Source organism: Eptatretus burgeri, chromosome 15, assembly GCF_056783735.1.
Source record: "Eptatretus burgeri isolate ZD-2024b chromosome 15, Ebu_testis_v1, whole genome shotgun sequence".
Classification (NCBI taxonomy): Eukaryota; Metazoa; Chordata; class Myxini; order Myxiniformes; family Myxinidae; genus Eptatretus; species Eptatretus burgeri.
The window spans coordinates 47,755,465-47,778,863 of record NC_140975.1 but is presented as its reverse complement, the minus strand read 5'-3'; the positions used below and the strand labels follow the sequence as shown (position 1 = coordinate 47,778,863).

General features: G+C 45.2%; 1 protein-coding gene across 5 annotated transcripts in view; it reads right to left on the bottom strand.

The window, feature by feature from the left end:
• The window catches only part of LOC147012121 (uncharacterized), a 297,678-nt gene that overhangs the window by 10,393 nt on the left and 263,886 nt on the right, over positions 1-23,399 (bottom strand). The window contains exons 11-17 of one of the 5 annotated variants that reach the window (XM_085858433.1): positions 21,708-21,819; positions 20,719-20,783; positions 18,380-18,487; positions 8,936-9,003; positions 7,949-8,045; positions 4,394-4,456; positions 2,162-2,919 (exon numbers count right to left, since the gene is read on the bottom strand). In XM_085858433.1, the coding sequence (XP_085714559.1) occupies positions 18,413-18,487; positions 20,719-20,783; positions 21,708-21,819 (252 nt within the window). In that variant the 3' untranslated portion in view covers positions 2,162-2,919; positions 4,394-4,456; positions 7,949-8,045; positions 8,936-9,003; positions 18,380-18,412. Of the gene's footprint in view, positions 1-2,161; positions 2,920-4,246; positions 4,457-7,948; positions 9,004-18,379; positions 18,488-20,718; positions 20,784-21,707; positions 21,820-23,399 lie in introns of those variants that run through there. The other 4 variants (XM_085858432.1, XM_085858438.1, XM_085858434.1 and 1 more) reach the window with 4 other exon arrangements.

Here is a 23,399-nt window from a genome sequence, read left to right as displayed (position 1 = left end):
CCTTTTGTCTCGTGGGAGAATCAAAGGCGTGCGTTGCGATTTGTTTTTAGTTAGGTTATTAAATCTTTACATCCAATGAACCCTCCAATGAACAACCAACAACCATTCCATTCCCCATCATGATCCACTACCCAGCCGCTGTCTGCAAGCACTCTGACTTGCCAAGGCAGGGTCTTGCAGCCGTTCCTTGCCGCTTCCACCAACGTTCCTTCCACAAACGTTGTAACTCTTGCACGACGGCCTGTGCAACATTGATACTGTTACTTGTCAAGTATGAACCCGCGTGGAAGACTGGCTGGGGTTTCCCGGCAGGGGCCAAGGCCCCGCCCCGCCCCGGAAAGGCATGCCATGGAACCCTGTCCAATCAACGTGGACACTGGCACGTGCTTCACGGAGCTCCGCCCTGTACGAAGGCATTCTTTTTTACCTCTCATGGTATTTAATAGAGGGGCGTGTCTGAGGAAGGAAGAGGGGTGCGAGGGCTGTGTGGATTAGTGAAAGGAGTTCTGTGGACAAGAGTTATTTTGTGGTTACGAGGAGTGGTTACGAGCAGCGGTTGCGAGGGGCCAGTTTTGTTCACGGTGAGTGAAGAACCAGTTTGTTCACGGTGGCTGAAGAACCAGTTGTTCACGGTGGCTGAAGAACCAGTTGTTCACGGTGGCTGAAGAACCAGTTTTGTTCACGGTGGCTGTTACGAGGAGTTATTGGCTGGTTTTGACCCTGACTATTCACCACGCGAGATCCGCCACGAGTCCCACACGTGCGACTGGGACCAAACCGATGACCTTTGGCAGGTGCCACATTGCAGAGTACTCCTTTCCCTCCGACGGCCAGGTACCCACCAAACTCTAACCCCCAGCTTGTCTCTCTCCACGGCTGTGAGGGTCCAATAATGACTCTGGGTTTTCTTTTCACTTGTGTGTGTCTGCGTGTGGGCCCGTCTTTAAGTAGAACTGAATAAGTGTTTTTGGATCATTGTAAATACTTCTTGAATATTCGCGTTAAGTCTTGCTTTGTGTCTTCATTTATTGTAAATAAAACTTGTTAGAAATGTTCCCAGTCCATTTCCGTCCTTTCTTGAATTGGTCCAGCATGGTTCGGATCTGAGTTTAGGCGGGGTTTTATCCCCGATGATCCGTTCATTCCAGCCGGCACGGCTTTGGTAGTTTCTGCTCGGCTGCACCCGAACCGGAGTTGGTAGTCGGTAGTTAGAACTCTACCGTGGTCGGTAGTTGGAACTCTTCCGCAATCGGTAGAGTGACCCGGTTCGAGCAAGACGTGCCGAGGGCGTGGTTCCCCGGGAGTCGAAATTGCGTAGTTCATTAGGCTACCAGGTCTCCTGATCCGCTTTTTGGCTCCATCCTCGCCCAGCTCTATAAAAGAGAGCAAATCAGGCTCGATCTCTCCTCCTTCATCCAAATCAAATCCCACACAGAGCCTTTGCCAAGCCGAGCTCAACCGAGCTGAGAGGACAGCGCAGGTGAGCGAGGTGAGCGGGGAAAAGCGAGCAGTTGATGGGATGTGCCGGGTCATCTGTGCTCGGCTTTGGCGGCATTCCGTTGTCATTCACAGACATTCTCACACATCCCCATTAAACTTTCTCTCTCAGGAAACTTTTCTCAATCTACACCCTGTCCAATAAAAGAGTATTTCCGATTTGCACCTTTTACACCTTCCTCTTGCGTCACACTGCACTACATTTTTGCATCTCCCACTCATGCACTGTACACACCCCCACTTTTCTTCCCTCCTCCCCCTTCCTAAGCGATTGGGTTGGGTAAGTACATCGACTGCGCCAGGTCCAACGAGGTCGCTACAGCTCAACTGTTTCTCCTCTTTCTGCGCCAACTCCAATTTCCTCGGGTGTGTGGTTGCAATGGCACCTGTAACATGAGTACTTTTGCCATGAAGGAATATAATCTATCTATAAGTCCAGCAGTGTGTGTGTGTGTGTGTGTGTGTGTGTGTGTGTGTGTGTGTGTGCGTGCGTGCGTGCGTGCGTGCGTGCGTGCGTGCGTGCGTGCGTGCGTGCGTGCGTGTGTGTCTGTGACCGCTGTTTCTCGACAACCACTGGTCCGATCTCATTGAAACTTGCCAGGTATATTGCTGGGGCCCTGTGGATGTGCTTTTTCAAGGTTTTATATTAATCGGACAAGTGGTTCCCAAGTTATGGCCATTTATTTAGCAAACCAATGGCAGGACACAGTGCTATTATGTCACAATTCTTCTTTTTTTCACGTACGGCCACGCATATACGGGCACGCACATACGGGCACGCACGTACGGGCACGCACGTACGGGCACACACGTACGGACCCGCACTAGTATTATCAAAGCTGTTGCCGTCAAAAGACAACATTGAAAAATGTCATGCTTTCACATCTTGCATTGTAGATGTACGTTCTTAAATAAGGTCACGTGAAAAGCTCTTCAACATTGACATTTCACTGGGAAAAAGCGAAAAGCAAAGTGAAGCATGTGTTGTTCGGAGAACATTTCAGCAACAATGCACTGTGAATTGCATACCGTGAACAGAAGCATCAAAAACTTAACAATGGCGTTGTAATTACTTGTGATCAATTTGAAATACATATGACAAAATCGCCACACACACGTGGGAAAAAAGGAAAGCAAACTCTAAACATCAACAGCGACCGAGGACTGTCATTCAAAGAAGGACGAGCACCAGGCCTCAAAGAAAGATATAAACTCCGGATATAAAGTACAATTTAAAATGAATTACCAGATGGATCTTTTTTTTTCACAAAAGCACATTTAGAAATTACATTCGTCCACTCTGATCTCGACGTGCTCAAACACGTACCTCATCATTATGCTGACGTGCTGAGCTCATCTTCTTCCAGACATTTTATTGTCTTTCAGGAAGGGTTGTCCCCACAGCTTCATTTCCAGGTTTTCCTTTGCAAAAAGGAACCCAAAGGCCCAATTCCCATGAATATTTTGGTCCATAAGGATGTGCAAGGAACTACAAACAAAGATGACTGTTAGGATCATTGGTATCGCCTGTGTTGAGGCTGAGTCTTTGGGTCTCTCACTTTTGTCACCGAAGGCAGGTCGGTGGTCTTTCTGTCTTCTACTGTCTCCTCTCCTGCCTCGTCCCCCCCTACTCTGTCTGCAATATCCCCCCCACCCCCTCATACTTCTGCAGGGCGCTCAAGGTCTGCAAACAACTCCCTTCTGGTGAAACTACCAAAATCAAGAATGACTGCTCACCTTCACTCTTTCATTCCTTTTTTTCCTACCTTTGGAACAAGCTCCCACACTCTCTTTAATCCCACTCTTTCCTCCAGCTATGCATCCATTGGGACCATCCTCTATGCAGAGCTTTGGTGCTGCCTAAGCAGTCTCCTTGGCTATTGGACACTATCCTGGACGGGTCGCCACTCTGACACAGTATACCAGTATGATGGCACTCATTTTGCCGACCTCGGAAGGATGACAGGCAGTCAACCCCACCTGGTATTAATTCAACAGCCGAGTGGGATTTGAACTCAGAATCCTGGGATCCCAAGCCCACCACCCTAACCATTAAGCCAACACCAGGCATACACATTTTCCTACAGGTCTTCAAACCAGCTGTTCACCACCATATCTTATCTTCTCCCATCCAAAACCACGATCTTCTCTTCCCCAGTTAATCCACCCTAAACCCAACTCCTTCAAATTTCCTGCTTTCTTTCCTGAAAGTCCCTGTAGTGCCCATCTTGTTTACCCTGTGTATCACACCCCATCCCTCTCCCTTCCACAGATCTCCAAATGTCTCTGTTCCCCAATGTTTTGTCCTTCCCTCTCGTGCCCCTCTTGTCTCCTGCTCCCCTTGTTGTACGTTCTGTGTGTTAGCTCTTATACGAGCCTCGACATTGAGTACAAAAAAAAAAAATTCAACGGTCCAAATATTTCTAGCCACCAAAAGTTACATTGATGATCACAATGCGCATAAATGCTGACCTCTGAAACGAGGTGGGAACATTCCAATGTGTTTAGTTTTGTTGTGAAAATTGAAGAATGTGTACAAAGTCTGTGCTCACTTTTAGTGAAGTTCTACCTTTTAGTTTTGAAATAATAACACCATTTATTGCTTACAGTGATCCGAGACGTGGAAGAACTTGTGTACATCAAATGTATGACAAGGGCACAAAGATACAAAATATATTTTTACCATTTACAGGATATCCTGACAATTACAACAACATGAAGAGGACAATTCAGTGTAATAAATGGAATGTCATACACTTGGATGTGAGTGGGTAGAGTTGAGTGCTCAGATGGGAATGCCAGAGGTTTATCCATGTAAAGGTTTTCATGACATCAATCACGATGTACGTCGAAGCTAGAATAGTGTAAAACCTCAGATAAATTATCCCCATCTCACCTTCTTCTGTGGCTCTACATGTGCCATGCTCTGTCTCTTCGCAATTCCGTGGTTGATCTTCCCCTTGCAAGAAAACAATACTTTCCATTAGAAAAGCAATGAAAGACACTGGTATAGCAATAACAGGTTAAACAGAGCTCCCTGGAAACAACAAAGAAAGTAGGGAGAACTTGAACAGCACTCTTCGACATCATGATGTCATCAGATATGCCTCCGCCCACATTATTACATCATTATACATACGTGTACCAAGTTTGATTTCAATTCATGAACCCAGATTCCAAGCATTAAATAATTCTGGCTGCCAGACTATGTGTCCGATCAGGTTGAAATTTAAAACATATATTCCTCAAGATGACAAGATCATAATTGTGAAGTTTCATGTTGATTGATGAAGCGGTTCAAGAGAAACAATTTTCTGAAGAATTTCGTTAAATCCAATATGGCTGCCAGATCATCTACCTTTCTATCTATCTATATATTGTTACGAATCTGGAAGCTTACTGCACTCAACATTCAGAGTCCCTTTAGATCAGTTATATCGGTAAGTATGTGTTTCCAGTTAGGGTTCCGTCCCAAGTCTAATGGGAATTAAATGTTCGTGCGCTGCAGAGTTATTTTGATAGTTAGGATTTTACATCAACGAAAACAACGCCCACCTTCGCTCTCACAACAGCAACACTCTGCTCTCGGCATTCTTCGCATGCTTGCCAGCAAGCGTGCGCGTGGGCGGAGTCTAACAGGCATGGCGTCCCTCTTTAGCCAATTGGCAAGGAGCTGGCGTCTCACCCGCCCCGTTTCCGACCCAACACGATCGCCATTATGCACGTGGCCGAAGGCGAGGAGGTGGGCGGAGCCACAAACGCCTCCGCTCGGGACTCCGCCCAGAAGGGTGGGAGTTGCCCCGCCTACCGTGGGCCTGTCCAATGGAGGACGGCCAGGGAATCGCACGATGGGTCCGACCAATGAGGAGGCGAGTGGCCAGAAAAAGAAGCCCCTCCCTCCTGAGGAGAAAGAGTGGTTGTCAGGACAAGTGTGAAGAGGAATAACTGCGCCCCATCTGCTCGAGCGAGTGGTCTGATCCCATCTCTCGACGTTGGTCTGGTCTGCTCGACGCTGGTCTGGCCTCATCTCGTCGCTGGCGCTGGTCTGCGTCTGGCTGCCCTGGTCTGTCTTCTGGCGACTGGAGCTCCGGGAAGTTGTGGACGTGCAGCCGCGCGCTCGCGGCCAGGTAGCCAGCCACGTTCTCGTCCCTCAGCTCGACTTCCCTCCGAGCTGAAGGAATAATAAAGACCCTTGAGGTCCATCTCTTTTCTTTGGGTGTGTGTCTGTGTGAGGGCCTGTTTTGTCTCAGTAGAATTGGTTAAGTGCTTTTGCTGTACATTATTTGCATCCTTTATAGTTGGTTTAACTCTGCCCTTTGTGCTCCTTCCCTACAAATTGTAAATAAATATCCATCTGTTGAATGTTTCAGCTCGTCCTCGTCCTTTCCTTCATTGGTTTAGCACGGTGCGTGTTGGGTGATTAAAAAGGCCGTTGCTGCTGAAGTTGTGCATTTCAACCGACGGGACCTCGGCAATCATCCGCTCGGGTTACGCACGGGTCGAGCACGGAAACGGCTCATCCCGTTCGAGCTCCGTCGAGGGTGTGAATTCCTCGGTAGCTCGCCACGTGGGCCTCTAGGTATTTTGAAGCTTGGCAAATTACGATGTACAAGGTGGTTGAATTATTGACTATTCACGGTCCTGTAAGGGACCCGTACCTTCAGCATTATCCAAAGGTAACGATCTGAATTCCGGGTGTTCGGTGGAGTCGACTCTGCTGCGCTCCAACTCGCGGTCGTACTCGCAGCCGATACCCAGCCCACACAATATTACTAAAACTCTCATCTTGTGTGTGTGTATATATATATATATATATACATATATATATATATATATATATTGTTGCGGAAATGGCCCTTGGTATGTTGTTAAATATAGGATTAGTCCAGATCCCCCCTTAAATGCATGTTTAGTCAGGTTGTTCGGTAATTAGACGTTACATGTGTGTCGGGAGGTTTAGCAGGCTGTTCATTGTTCATACAGTGGTGGTGTGCCGAGAGGTGGTTTTCTTCTTCTTCCTTCCCCTCTCCGAACGAGTCCCCGCCCAGCGCTCTGAGAGTGTCAGTCGGCTTCGAGAAAAGCGAGCGCAGGGAAGGCAAGGGTGAAACTGCCTGAGCGTCGAGTCGGGTGATCCGCTTTTCGTGAAGAGCGAGCCGAAAGAAAGGCAAGGAAGGGACTGCAAGAAGTCAGTCTGCCTTCTGCTGGAGGAGAAACTGCATGAGGGTTTTTGCGATCGGCTCTCGTGAAAAGTCCGCCCCGAAAGGCAAGAGGGACTGGATGAGGTCGGTCTGCCTTCTGCTGGAGAGAAACGACGAGTGGGAGTCGCGATCAGCTGTGTAAGGGACGGCTGTGTCTGTCTGCGATCTGCTTCATGGAAGAGGCAAGAGGAACTGCATGAGGTCAGTCTGCCTTCTGCTGGAGAGAAACGACGAGTGGGAGTCGCGATCGGCTGTGTAAGGGACGGCTGTGTCTGTCTGTGATCTGCTACGTGAAAGAGGCAGCAGGAACAGCATGAGGGGAGTCGGTGATCGACTTTGATGAGGAGGTCCTCGACAGGTTCATCCGGAGTCCAGTGAGGAGCCTCTGACTGTCCCTACTCAAGGCACGGCTCGACACGTCTTGTAATCCCGTCAATCCGCCTGCGGAGCCCAACAACCCGATTTGGCCTGATCTGGTGAGTAGGCCAGGCCTGGATTTGTATGCTGGACCTTGTGAAAGCCAGCTGGAGCACACCGTGGATTTTCTGCCCTTGTGCCATTGACCTTACGGGGGCTGAACACACTGAGGCTGTGTGCATGGGTGGTGCGACAAAAGGACGACGCCACCATTTTGCCACGTGGCGTGTTCGAGCTTGGGCGCTCGAATCCGTTGACATAGGCTTGCCACGAGCCGCATTCATGCTTTTGACACTTTTCCTCTCGTCCATGAGGCATCACCAAGTACTGTGTGTCTTGTCTGCATGTTGTCTAAGGTTTATCTCGCTTGGGTTTCCTTCGAAATCCATAATCCGTAGCTGACTAGTTAAGAGTGGGTTATAGATTAATTATAACATTGTCGTGAATGTTTTGCTTGTGTCGTGTTCCCCGATGTGTCCCCAATAAATCTGGCTGATTCATATGAAAGTTGCCGCATTGAGTTTATTTGTGCCGTGCTGAGGAACAATTAGCTCAATTTGTATATAAATCCCAAACGGGCTACAGACTGTCAGACTTCGCTCGGTCTCTGACAAATCCAGGCTGTAGCCAGGGTCTGTTTCCCCAACCGACAAGGCACAGGTGTATTTTGGTATCATGATCTGAGGCGCGTAACCCAAGGCCTGTGCCGAGCCAGCCGGCGTTATAACCCCAGAGATGGCGGTGCGGTTAAGTGACACCGAATCTTCAACATTTGGCTGTCAAGAGCGGGGTGCAAATCCCACCACCGCCAAATCTATAACAATATAAACACGTACCTCTTTATTATGCTGACGTTCTCAGCTCATCTTCCTCCAGACATTGTATTGTCTATTTAAGGAAGGGTTGTCTCCACAGCTTCATTTCCAGGTTTTCCTTTACAAAAAAGAACCCAAACGCCCAATTCCCATGAATATTTTGGTCCATAAGGATGTGCAAGGAACTACAAACAAAGACGATTCTTACCTTGTACAATGTGTGCAATCTTGGGCAATGGAATCACAGCAAAAACATTCGTGTGAATTAACACAATGCTGTACAATTAATCCTTTTCTTCTTTCGTGGGCAGCACAGAGATGCTGAGTGGTGTCATCGGCTGGGGGTGCCGTGATGTCACTGATGTTTCATTAAACTCTGGTAAAGGGTTCAGTTCAAGGGGTTCAACTGCTCCCTGCTGGTTAAAGCAGGAATTTGTAATTTGTTCATTGTGCCTGTGAGCGCTCATCTATTCTTTGCTAATGACACCTTGGGATATTTAACGTCCACCAACGAATGTTGGCAGACGGGATTCTCGTGTAATGTGCATCTGAGGGACGGCACACAAATTTATGAATCACCCTGCCTTTGAAACACCGGGATGACAGTCAGTAGTTGGGTCAGGATTCAAACTCAGGCTGGACCGTCGAGAGGTGAGTGTGAGTACCTCCTCGAGGTCATCCTGCCACCCTTTATAATCGACAGGAAAATCGAATAACAATAACATTGAACTACTGTTGAAAATTATAATATTACTTTTAATTCTTCAAGAAGTTCAACTAGTGCAGAAAAAAAAACGTTTCTTTGCACATGTTCCAGTGAATTGAGAACAAACAAACTTTGACAAAGCAATATTTTTTTAAGATCATGCCAATACACTGTGTAAAAGGATTGAGAATGATAATGTGCTCTGGAATTTGCCACAAATAAATATCCACTTATGTTCTTATCTTTCAAACCAATTCTGAACAACAACCTCAGCTGTAAATGAATGTCCATATGAACCGTACCTGAATCACTGCCTGTTTCTATTTCTTCTAAATATGTTGAAGATTCTGTTGCCTTTCGACTTCTTTGCCTAGTAAAGAACAAATTATTAGTCAAAGAATCATAAGGAATACACAGCAAATGAATTTCCATTGCTACCACACAATGCTCCTTTTACAACCAACACATTTCATCAGAGCCCACACTTTTGTTTCAGTGTTCGTGAGAAACAGAGGGCTCCTTTACATTCTTCAGAGGTGTGTGTATGTGTGTGTGTGTGTTTCGGCATGGTAAAGTGATGTATTCTGGCAAACTCAATAATGAACGATGCGACACCCGTCATTGACTTATGACACCAATACGAGCCATAATAAGGATCTAACGTCGTTGTACCAGTGATGATCTGAGCAGTAACACCTCGCTTTGCGCTATCCCATACAATGCTGATTCGTTTCCGAGCTCTTTCACTTCGAGATATGTTTTACGAAAAAACATGAAATATAAAGATATTCCAGAACACGCAGCGCTCACCGCCACCATTGTTTGTATGCACACACTCTGAGCCAATCAGGAGGAAGTGAGTCATGTGTTTGACTTTGCAACATCGACCATGAGAACAATTGTAAACAAAGTTGACAGGATAAAATAGTCCAGGAAAATAACGTGAAAAATCACATCAGTGGAACTTAAATGTTCCAAGCTGTCCTCCATGTCAGGGTTTATTTGACCCTTACCCATCACAACCAGCCTGGATGACATGATATATTGTGAATTATTTTTATTTTTTCCAACTTGTGACCTATTTTGCAAAATAAAGTGTAAGTGCATGATTCCGATTTGGAAAATATACATGATCGGCCATAAATCCATGAATTATAGTGAGACCGCGAAATTTGGAATCAAAATCACTGGATTAATAGGCCTATGTTAATATAATCAATACATATATCAATGCTGCAGCTGTAGTTGACAGGAAAGGGTGGAAGAGCTCCTTGTGAGCCAACAGCCATCCATTTCTAGTGCCCAACTGTGTCTGCGGATGTCCTCCTGCAGTTGGGTTCCCTTTCTTTTCGGAGATTGGTGGCAGGATTTGCACCCTCACCAGCATAAAACCCTTCTCTATGCAAAACGCACTGAAAATGCAAAGAAAACTGAAAACCCACTCCATGGGAGTCCCTCCTGTGCAGCTGTCCTTCGCAGGGAAGCTCACCGGATTGCAGGATTTAGGCAAAGACTTCGGGACCCCCACTATTTGATGATGGGAAGAAAAAATATGGGGTAACCTTCCTGGGTTAGATTGCGGTAGTGTGTTTCAGGTTGGTGCTGAGTTGTCGTCCAGCAGAAGGCGGTCTCCTTGGGTTAACCTGACGCGGTCCCTTTGGGTGGGTGCCTGGAATGTCCTATCCCCAAGAGAAGATGATCACCTGTCTCTGTTATCATCTGAGCTCAAGTGTTTGAACATCAATATTGCAGCACTCTGAGGTTCAGAGACCGGATAGTGGTGAGATCATGGCAGTTGGTTCCACGTACTCTTGGTCTGATCGCTCTGATGGTTACCATGCCCAAGGAGTTGCTGCAGCTGTGTCCAACAAGCTGACTCCAATGACAATTGAGGTAACACCAGTCAACGAGCGTATTATGAGACAAAGGATCCATCACTCCTTGGGTAGCCTGGTGTTGGCTCAGTGGTTCATGTGGCGGCTTGGGATCCTCGGGTCCTGAGTTCAAGCCCCGTCGGCGGCTGTATCAATACACCAGGGGGTTGACTCAGCCTGTCATCCTTCCGAGGTCGGTGAAATGAGTACCAGTTCCAGTGTGTGTACTGGTAGAGGGGCACTGCATCAGCGACACAGTCGCTCTTCAAGAAATGATAGCCACCACAGCAGCTAAGCTGCCATACGACCACTCCTTGGGTGTCATTTCCCTGGTCTCTGTGTATGCTCCGACTGAGGCGAGTGATCTCACTCTGACGGAGGCATTCCATGCCACACTCGATTCTGTCTTTGATCAGTGCCCCAGGCGAGATATTCGTCTCGTCTTGGGGCATTTCAATGCATCGACTGGAACAGATAAGGATGGTTAAGAGACATGTGTTGGTCCCCATGGTTCGAGAACTGTGAACCAGAGTGGCACTACGTTGCTTGATTTTGCAAGAAGTCATGGACTTAGGGTGGCTGGTTCATAGTTTCAGCACCCACAGGCTCATCGCTGGATTTGGTATTCCAATGCTGGTGGTGTGGCAAAGGAGACTGACCATGTGCTCATTTATGGTTGCTGGAGGTTGATCCAGAACTGCAGGGTGTACCGGAGTGCTCAGTTCCTCAATACCGACCATAAGCTTGTTGTAGCAACTCTGAAGTTACAGCTTACATCTGGAAGAATGGTGCCATCCCAGCCTTGGCTGGATGTTGGCAAGCTCAAGGGTGAGAGAGGAGCTGAGGAGTTTGTGAACAGGCTGAGTGGAGATTTGGGGGGTCTGGGTGCTTTAGGGAATCCTGAAGAGTTGTATGCCTGGTGTTGGCTTCATGGTTAGGGTGGTGGGCTAGGGATCCTAGGATCCTGAATTCAAATCCGCCTCTGCTGTTTAATTAATACCAGGTGGGGTTGACTCTGCCTGCCATTCTTCCGAGATCGGCAAAATAAGTGCCAGCTTTCTGGTATCCTGTGTCAGAGTGGCAACCTGTGCAGGATTGTGCCCAAGAGCCGAGGAGACTACTGAGGCAGCACCAACGCTCTGCACAGAGTCTGGTCCCAATGGATGGATGGAAGAATGTGGAGTGCCTTCAAGACCACCATCCTTGATGTTGATGGTGGATGTCTTGGAACTCACCATAGGGAGAAGAAAATTTTTGTCTCTCAAGGCACACTGGATACCATTGACCAGTCACAGGGCCAGGCTCAATGACAGAGCGGAGCTGTTCAGAGTTGAGGCGGAAAACTGTACATGTGCTGAGGGTGGACAAGGAGGCCTATGTGCGAGGAATCTGAGGGGGTAGAGCATCACCTGTAATCAAGTGATTCTAATCCTGCTTCAAGGGAATTTGTGCATTGCATTCCTCTAAGTCAATCCCTTGGTGTACTTCAATGAGAGCGGAGGGTGGTGGGCTCATGACAGAGCAGTCCAAAGTGAAGGTTCGCTGGGCTGGTTACTTTGAGCGGCTGTACCAAGCTGATCCAACAGCTGTGGAGTTTGGATGTCAGGGGTGTTACTATGCCTATTGCTGTCCCGATAATCAACTGTGATCCACCTTCGTTTGTGGAAACACAGGCTGCGTTGAACTGGTTGAAATGGGGTAAAGTTCCTGGGATCTGTGGCATCTATGCCGAACTTCTCAAAGCTGGTGGAAATGCTGCACTCATGTTTTTGAATGCAGTTCTGTGCCCTGCCTGGAACACAGGCATCATCCAAACTGACTGGAAAATGGGCCTTGTTGTCCCTCTCTGGAAAGGTAAGGTTGATCGCCAGGACGGCAACAATTTCCGAGGGGTGAAGCTGCTGCTCTCAGTGCCGGTCACGGTCTTTGCTCCGATAATTCTTGATAGTGTTCACCAACATATGCTTGAGCACCAGCACCCAGAGCAGTCAGGCTTTACACCAAAGAGGTCAACGATTGACCATATCCTTGCTCTTCGGGTCCTCACCGAATGCAGACGAGAGTTTTGACAGGGTCTGCTTGCAGCCTATGTTGATCTCTGCAAAATGTTCAATTCAATGAATCGGGATACTCTATGGAGGATTATTCGTCTTCAAGGGGTGCCACCAAAACTGATCAAGCTGATGTCTGAACGATACTCTGGTATTGAGAGTGCTGTGAGATATTGAGAGTGGCTGAGTAATACCATCTCCAAATTATTTCCAGTTGTTACTGGAGTTCGTCAAGGGTGTGCGCTGGTCCCCACACTTTTCAGCACTTCTCAGCACTGGACTGGATTCTGGGGAGGATCTTGGAGAGATCAAACTGCGGTGCATCATTTGGGAATGTCAAGATCTCTGACCTTGATTTCGCAGATGATGCAGTCATCTTTGCAGAGACTGGATATCCTTTTGGGGGACCACGAGGTGCTGCATGGGGAGTCGGAGCCGCTGAGATTGCAGGTTTCATGGGTCAAAACTAAGATTCATAACTCAAGTGTGGCACTGCCAGAACCTGTGCAGGAGGACGAAAGTCCGAGTCTTCAGGTCCTTGGTGCTTCCAGTCTTGCTCTACGAATGTGAGACTTGGACTCTGACCAGGGATTTGAGATGGAGACTTCATTCCTTTGGTACCAGGTCTCTTTGGAAAATCCTTGGCTATCGCTGGTCGGACTTTGTGTCCAATGAGCGGTTGCTGAATGAGACTCAAATGAGATTTGTTACCTGTATATTCCATGAGCGTCAGCTGTGGCTGTATGGACATGTGGCTCGTTTTCCTGACGCTCATCCTGCTCACCAGATTCTCTCAACGAAGGAGCCTTGTGAATGGAGGAGGCCAATGGGCCGACTCCATACCGCATGGTTGCAGCAGGTTTATCATCATTTGAAGGAGATGGGGATGGGCCAGGCATCTGCCTGGGGGATGGCCAGACGGAGGCCCCTGGAGTACTGGCGGAAAGTGGACGCAGCGATGTGCTGCTCTGGCGTATGCTCCAATACCTGACCTGACTTGACCTGATATGAGAATATAAAGCAGGCTAAAATACAGCAAAATTTGTTTTGGTTTCATAGCCGAATGTGTACAATAGTTTATATATATATATATATATATATATATATATATATATATATATATATATATATATATATATATATATATATATATATATATATATATATATCTTTGTTTTATACATGGTAAATGCTGACAATGTTTATGTCAAAACGTTCCCAGTTCATTTCCGAACAAAATACCCCCAACTCGTTGGGTAAATAATGCAACATAATATATTTTAAAACACAAGATAATGTAACCGCAATATTTTGTATGGCTGTGAGAAAGCGAACAATTGTAATTTGATGTCACATTTTATTTGAACCTGGTTAACAATACTTATGTTGAAATCCTTCAATGGCAACTAATATTATGACGTGTTGAGATTCATATTCACCAGTCAATTCATTAACTGCACAGAATATGACTTGCCTTGCCCATCCTTGCGTAATCGTAGTCCGAGGGGTGCCGTAATGATGGCGTAGTACTTGTCGCGAGGCCATGGTGTTCCAACACATCAATGACAACATTTTATTATACACACGGGGGACACCTGCACTGGACAATTCGTCAGATTCCTTGTCATCCATCCTGGTGAATGGGTTTCGGCAGATGTCATCACTGCACATGCATGCCCCTGTTTACTTTAACCGCTTGCATCTGCAGGTACATCTTGCAGTTGCACAGTTTTTACATTTACAGGACACAACTTCCATTTTCTGTGGCAGGGTGTCATCTACCACCCACTGTGGAAACAGTTTTCCACTGGAAGGGTCCTTGTACCATTCATTGGCAATGGGAAAAGGGTGATCAGGAGAAAGATTGATTGCCAAATACCAAATTTGTCTCTGGTTGTAGGCACATTTGGTGTGCTGTACAAGACATCCCTGGATTGGAGGAAGTTTTTCTCGATCTTTGGTGTCTTTCTCAAACAGTATGAAACGCATGTCATTCATTGCTGTAGAATTCATGCTTGTTGAGTAGATTCGGCAAATGAACTCCTCCAGGAGTCCACGTGTTTCTGTGTGGCCTCAGAAAGAGATCCACGTCCAAGATTGTTCACTTGAGCTGCATGCTTCTGGAATGTCTTCCATGTGGACTTTTTGCCATTCCCACTCAGTTGGCTGACAGTGTCACATCCTGTTCAGGTATGAAATGTTGGGATGTTCCTTCAGACAGTTTGAGTTAACTGAATGGCACGGACAACAATAGAGCATCATTGTTGTGCAGTGCCTGATCTCATCCAAATCCCATGACTCAGTTGTGCTATAAAGTGAATTATGAGCAGCAACACATCTGTGGCTCCACATGAGATGATGAGACGTTCAAACCCTGCTTGACAAGCTGCCTCACATTGTAGTGTAATACATGTATTGGCCTCTGCTTAAGTTGATTAAAGTAGATGGACATCTGATCCTTTGGATGATTCTGCACTATTTTCATCCGCAAAGCCCCTAGATGTGATTACCTCACAATTTTGCAAAGTATCCTTTGCTTTGATCAGAATCTGTGCACTCAGAAATTCACTCAGATTTGATTTGTTGTCTGGGAAGTCGATGAATCCTTTCCAGTTGACAGTTAAAGGAGCACCTTGCCGTCAGTCTTACAGTGTATAAATCTACTTACACCTGCTCGTTTTGCTCGGATGCTAGATTTGATGGCTATTTCCTGCATTTATCAAAGACAACATCTACCTTTGACCATCCTTCACAGAAATGACTGAACACTGCATAACTTGTACTAAAGGCCCAGTCACACCTTGACGTTTTAGCCAGCTTATGCCGATTTTTGGAAAATTTGTCTAAAACGCTGGTACACGTCGAATACGTTATGGGTAAGTTTTGATAACATTGAGAGCACGCTGAAAAACACTGCCATACGTCGTTGTACGCTGGCTTTAAACGTTGTACTTTTCGGTTGTCCTCAACTTTTCCATGCTTGAAATTTTAAGACTTATGCCAGTGTATGACTCACACGTTCCGCATAACGCTGGCCATAAGTTGAAGGCACGTCACGCGATCGTTGACAAATGTCGACACACGTTACTTGTAAGTTACTCATAAGTCGAAACACGTCGAGGTAATGTTTAGGGTACCCGAAACTTATTTCTAACCTGTGAGTAATGTGTTGTACTCACGTTATGCGATCGGTGACACACATCGACACACGTTACTTGTGAGGTGCTCATAAGTCGAAACGCATCAAAGTAATGGTTAGCGTCAGTGTTCCAGACTCCCTGGTTTTATTTTTATTTTATTTTATTTTCTTCCTTCCTTTGGTATGATGGTGATTTTGACACTTCAATTTCTAGTGTGGTTATAATATAATATAATTAATAGGCTGCCGCTCAACGATATAAAATCATAATCGCACTGTACACTGAACACCGTCATACCGAAGAAAAGAAAAAAAAACGGGAGTCTGGAACACTGACGCTAACCATTACCTTGACGTGTTTCGACTTATGAGTACCTTTCAAGTAACGTGTGTCGATGTGTGTCAACGATCGCATATTTTGCATACAATTTATTCCCATCGCATGCGGAGCGTGTGTCATACGGCAAGTACGTCTTAAAATTTTCAACATGTTTAAAATTACAAGATGTACTCTACTTAATACGACGTATGATAGCATACTTTAGCGTTCTATTCACGTATACCAAACCTACCCATACCGTATTCGACGTGCGCCAGCGTTTTAGACGCATTTTTCAGAGGTCGGCATACGCTGGCAAGATCGCCAAGGTGTGACTGCGATGTGGACACTTCCATTTCTGCGGCGGTTATGATTTGAATCGTTGTGCGGCAGCCTTTTCATAACCTACGCCACGTCATCGTCGGTGATGCGGGAAGCGCGCTATGCCTAAGTTGGACTATCGTTGGGCAGAGGTTGTGAAGGCCGACAACAGGTTCAGCATTCGTTGGTATAAGTTATCTATAACACAACGAAACGTTCAAAGTCCGTTACTAATACGTTGTGCATAAGACCAAGTCGTTATGAATACGTCCGAATCTTTAAAAAAAAACCATCAAAAGTTCAACGTAAGCCAGCGTTTTACATACATTTTAATACGTTGCCATTGCTGGCTAAAACGTCAAGGTGTGACTGGGCCTTAAGGCTTGACCATCAATAATGGTGCAAGTTTTAAGATCTGTAGTTGGAAGGGTCTCAATGCTGACATCTTCCTTTTTCCAAATGCAGCCTTGTTGGTGGATCATAGATTTCCAGCTGTGTCTTCTATGGAGAGTGGTACTGGTGATAGTTCATGAGACAACAGCATTTTCAGGTCGATCTCATGGCCGGCATCTTTGGTCACCAAAATCCGGTTAAAGGGCACTTTGTACACTTTTGCTGTTTTGGCCCCTTGTTTTGGATCTTTTTGTTCTCAACAGTGAACATTGTTTTGAGACTAACACTTTGTGATTGTTTAAACTTTGTGTGAAACCCCACTTCCCTTGTACACATCCGGGTTTTCACAAATTCTCTGATTTTGTTTTCACCAGTGTTCTCAACAGTGATATGTTTACGCTGTGAACAAAGCCATCTTGATGTTTTCAGTGACAATGTCCCCAGTCGCAAGGCATGTCAAGTCTTGACTGTTTGTAGTCAAGACTGAGAATCGTTCAAGTTGATCCACCAGCTTTTGAACATCTCTATCTCTTTTGATCCTTGAAGTGCCGATATCCTTGATGGAAGAAGGTGCATATTCCACATCTTCTGTGGTTAAGCCAAACATGGCGGACGTCTCATCAGTGAGCGTTGTATACCATATCTTGTTCTTTTGTTTGGAAATGAACTGTGAAAGTTTTGATTATAAACATTGTCAGCATTTACCATGTATATAACAAAGATTTAGAAACTATTGTACACTTTCGATCATGAAACCAAAACAAGATTTTGCTATATTTTGGCCTATTTTGTATTTTCCTGTCACCACAACTACAGTATTGATCCATGTCTTGATTATTAACATAGGACAAATTAATCCAGTGATTTGGATACCAAATTCCTCGATGTAACACTATAATTAATGGATTTTTGGCCGATCATGTATATTTTCAAAATCCGTATATTGCACGTACACCCGATTTCACAAAATAGGTCACAACTTGGTTAAAAAAAATTAAAAAACAAAAAAATCACGATTATATAGTGTCATCCAGGCTGGTTGTGATGGGTAGAGGTCAAATAAACCCTGGACAGACCTGAAGGACAACTTGTAACATTTAGGTTCCACTGATGTGATTTATCGAGCTCTTTCGAGATTATTCTCCAAGACGAAAAGGTTCTGTCCAATCCACCACTTCTTTAACAAAAACAAAGTTAACTCATTCAAGGAGCTGTTTGTCGGAAAAGATGGATATCCGTTTAAGATTGCTTTGACAGGTTTAAGCATCTCAGTAACTTGCACAGCATCTGTATCGGTGGCGACACTGCGAGCACTGATGACCAGTCAGCCTTAAATTCCTGACCTGTTGTTTACCATATATTACAGTATTTATAAAATAATATACTTACGATCTTCATTATTATTATGAGGGCCAATGAAGCCCTCATATCCTGCTCTTTCGTCAGAAATAACGCTGTCGGGACCGCATCTCCACATCAACAATGCTACTATAATCCCTTTTAAAACATTTTCAATGAGTTCTCTCTTGTCCAGAAATACATCATGAGCGCTAAGCGAGGTATTACTGCATGTGCAGCCAAGTCAAACCTATATAACCAAAGCTCTGATACCGCCAAACCTCTAATGACCAAACAAACCAAAAACACACCTTCTTGGGAGATGTCGTGTGTTTGCATACAATTCAACGGTCCAAATAGTTAGAGCCACCAAAAGTTCCATTGATGATCACAATGCATGCAAATGCTGGCCTCTGAAACTAAATGGGAACATTCCAATGTGTTTAGTTTTGTTGTGAAAATTGAAGAAAGTGTTCATAGACTGTGCTCACTTTTAGTGAAGTTCTACCTTTTAGTTTTGAAATAATAACACCATTTATTTTTTACAGTGATCCGAGACGTGAAAGAACTTGTGTACATCAAATGTATGACAAGGGCACAAAGATACAAAATATACTTTTACCATTAACAGGATATCCAGACAATTACAATAACATATAGAGGACAATTCAGTGCAACAATTGGGATGTCATACACTTGGATGTAAGCGGATAAAGTTTTTTTTTATTTTTTTTTGTATACCTTGGTCGAGGCTCGTATGAGAGCTAACACACAACTCACAGCAAGGAGGCATGAGACAAGAGGGGTGGGAGTGGAAGGGACAAAACAGTGGGGAACAGACACATTAGGTGAACTGTGGAAGGGAGAGGGATGGGGATGGGACGGGGAACATGGCGAAGAGAAGATGGACATTACAGGGACTTTCAGGAAGGAAAGCAGGGGAATTGAAGGAAGTGGGCTTGGGTGGATTATCGGGGGTAGAAAAGATCGAGGATTTGGATGGGGGAAGATAAGAGGTGGTGGTGAACAGCTGTTTTGAAAGCCTGGAGGGAAGAATGGGAAAGAATAGAGTGAGGAAGTTTATTCCAAAGGCGGGAAAAAAGAGGAATGAAAGAGTGAAGATGAGCAGTGATTCGTGATTTTGGTAGTTTTACCAGAAGGGGGTTGTTGGCGGACCTTGAGCGCCCTGTGGAAATGTGGTGGGGACAAATCGCAGAGAGAGCAGGGGGGCATGGCTGGAGAGGAGTCGGTAGAAGACAGAAAGACCACCGACCAACCTGCGGTGATTGAGTGAGAGGCCCAAAGACTCAGCTTCATTGCGGGAGATGCCGATGATCTTAAATGCCCTGGTTTCGACAGCGTGAAGCCGAGAAAGGTGGGAGGCAGGAGCACCAGCCCAGAGGGGAGAGCAGTACTCCATCAGGCTACGGACAAAAGCTTTGTAAGTGGTCAGGAGCTCAAGAGGGCCAAGGAAGGACTTTGCACAACGGAGGATTCCCAGTCGGCGACTGGCTTTTGAGGCGAGGTTGGAAATGTGACTTTCCCAGGAAAGGTCATGGCAGATAGTGAGACCCAGAAGCTTGAAAGAAAAGACTTCTTCCAGAGGATTGTTGAGAAAGTGGATGGGGGGGTTTTCTAAACGGTCCTTTCGAAGAGACATAGTGAGAGTGTGAGATTTGTCTGGATTGAAAGACATGTTCCACGTGTTGGACCAGTTTGTGATTTTATCCAGATCTGCAGTGAGCGAAGAAGCTGCTGCTTGCCGGTCTGAGGGATGACAGATGGTACGGCAGAGGGTGGAGTCGTCGGCAAAGAGAAATAGAGGATTTTCCAGAGAGTCCGAGAGATCATTGATGAAAACCAGAAAAAGAACAGGGCCCAGAACGCTACCTTGAGGAACTCCAGCCTGCACAGGAAGAGGGGATGAAAGAACTCCATTTAGGGCCACACGTTGACTGCGACAGGAGAGGAAGTCTGCGAGCCATGAGTGGAGATGGCCTTGAATACCATGGGAAGAGAGTTTGGTGAGTAGTGCAGGGTGCCAGACTGTGTCAAAAGCACGTGATATGTTCAGGGATACGGCTCGGATTTTCTGTCTGGCATTGAGGACCTCCATCCATTGATGGGAGAGCAGAAGCAGCATATCCAGGGTAGAGTGACCTTGTCTGAAACCAAATTGATGATTGGAAATCAAGCCATTGAAGAAGAGGAAGGATTTCATGTCTGAAGCGATGATGGATTCCATAACCTTGCTAATGATTGGGAGAAGGCTGATTGGTCTGTAGTTGCAGGGATCTGTTTTTGCACCTTTTTTATGCAGGGCAGTGATGTCAGCAGATTTCCAAGCAGATGGCAGATGACCTTGGGCAAATGAGAGGGTGAATAGAACAGAGAGAGGGTGAGCAAGAGCAGAAGAGCAGGCTTTGAGGACACGTGGGCTGATGCCGTCTGGACCGGTTGCAGAAAGTTGAGTTGAGTGCTCAAGACTTGTATACATCAAATGTAGGTTGAGACTCAAGTTGAGTTGAAAGTTGAGTGCTCAGATGGGAATGCCAGAGGTTTATCCATGTGAAGGTTTTCCTGACATCAATCACGATGTACGCCGAAGCTAGAATAGTGTAAAACCTCAGATAAATTATCCCCATCTCACCTTTTTCTGTGGCTCCACATGTGCCACGCTCTCTGTCTCTTCGCAATTCCTTAGTTGATCTTCCCCTTGCAAGAAAACAAAACTTTCCATTAGAAATGAAATGAAAGACACTGTACAGCTATAAAGGGTTAAACAGAGCTCCTTGGTAAGAAAAAAGAAAGGAGTGAAAACGTGAATGGCACTCTTCGACATCATGACATCACCAGATATGCCTCCGCCCACATTATTACATCATTATACATACGTGTACCAAGTTTGATTTAAATTCATGAACCCAAATTAAAAGCATTAAATAATTCTGGCTGCCAGACTATGTGTCCGATCAGGTTGAAATTTAAAACATATATTCCCAATGACTACTTGATCATAATTCTGAAGTTTCACGTCGATTGATGAAGCGGTTCAAGAGAAACAATTATCTTCGGGATTTTCGTTCAATCCAACATGGCTGCCACACCATGTGACCTATTCATTATTCGTCAACAACCTGGTATCCTTAAAGCTTGCGGAACATGTGGGTGAAGTTTCCCCTCGATCTTTCAAGCCGTTCTGGAGCCAAAGATTTTCCTTTTTTTCTAACATGGTGACCACACATGACCTATAACATCATAATTATCATTAAAATATTCCACATGAGTAGTTGCACCTTGAGTGAAAATTTAGTGTCAATCGAACAAGCGGTTGCAAAGAAAACAAAGAAGAATTACCACGGTTAGACATACATATGTACAGAAGAACGGACAACCAAAAACATAATGCCTCTGGCGGCTTCGTCAACGGAGGAATAAAAGTAAGTATGAGGGCACAGGTTGTGGTGAGGGCACGTGGAGTGTCAGTCATGACATATTCTGCACCCTTCGCACTCCATGCTGGTTCTGTCCTTTGACTAATCTCAATGTGAGTCTTTATCAAGGCACACATTTCAAGTTAACCAATGGGATTAAGATTATGTGGTTCTGTAATTATATGTGCACGTTAGTTAACCATACCTGTGCATTCGTTTTCTTGAGAAGAACAAGGAGAACGATGTCTTCCAAAGAGCAAAGTGAAAAACTTTCTCAAACATGACACCTTCTTCTTCTTCTTCGTGGGTGACTTTTCCTGTTGTCGAAAATAAAACAAAGTAATGACACAAATTTCAAATGACAATAAGAACATAGTTACTTCTACTACTACTACTACTACTACTACTACTACTACTACTACTACTACTACTATATCATGTATTTTGTTCGTACTACTACTATCACTACGACTACGTCGTTCAACAGCCCCAATTATTCCCACCTTCTTGTGGAGTCGGCCAGGGAAAAAAAAATTGGTACAAATTTTTAACGAATCAGCTGGGCAGGACTGAAGTTCGACAGGTGGCAGGGATTTGTAATTTATTCAAGGTGATGGCAATCACTGAACTCTTTGCAAATGACAAAATAGGATATTTAACGTCCAAGAGGAAATGGGACACAATCAACAGCAAATGGAACACAAAGCATGGCGTCCCTCCAAAAGACAACACATTTTGAGGAAACGCTGTGCAACGTATGTTCTTCTCAAATACAAATGCATACAGATTTATCGTCCATTGTGCAATCTCTGAAAAACCATAATTTGATACAACCACCAAATGTGTTTCAATACCCAAGGAAAACAAAGTACACACACACACCGTCAGGGGAATAGCATAATAAATGGCAGAGAGGAAAAAATAAAGAAAATTAAAACCTCAACAGGAAGCTAGCTATCCACACTCTTCATCAATGACCACGGTGTGGTGAGATGTTAAAAAGCTTCATTTCTGAACCAAATGTGCTGAAACAGGTCTGCTCCCAGCCGGACAAATCCTCAAAACTGAACCTGTTATTTAATAACACATAATATTTATGCTATTCATGTAATTCTCCATTTATAGAGACAGAATAGTCAGTGCTTTGTCTCACTCAATGCCGTATTATTTGTGGGTCAAAGCCCACACATACTCCTCTCTTCTCAGCCACAGGTGAAAGGATGCTTTTTCAGCTGCACTGCGTGCCACTCTCTCTAAAAGTTAGGCCTCTTTGATGGTCGCTCCTAAATGCTGAAATGCAGTCATCATACCTGCAGAAGTGGACCCTCCACACCCAACCTCCACAGGCCAGACCTCTGCCTTCCAGCCCCTTATCTCACATTCCACGCAGAGATCCTCATATTGAGCAATCTTCCTCTCATGGGCCAAATGCATCCCCCCTTCTTCGGGGACTGTTAATTCAATAATCTTCTTGCTATAATTCACCAATCTGTCTGTTACCAGGTGCCGCAAAAATGGCTGAACTGATCGCAACCATTTTTTGGGGTGTGTAATCCTGGGACCCCTTGGAGTAAAATAGGCATAAATATAATAACATGACCCCCTTAACAGCTCCCGTAGGGAGCGGATGCTTCCACTAATGATAATAATAGCAATGATAATAATAATCATAATAATAACAGATCTCTCTTTTCAGCAGATCATACGACGATATCCAGTTGCAGGGGAGTTATGCAGATGTATTCTGGGAAGAGTAGCTTCTCTGCCAAGTCTGCCAAACCCCTCCAGTCTGCATCCCTGGAGAGATGTGAAGATGTAATCTGCATACTTTTTTTGAAAGGAGTGTTTTTATGGCCAAATTTCACGCTGATCATGAATCTGTTGAACTTTTTGACAT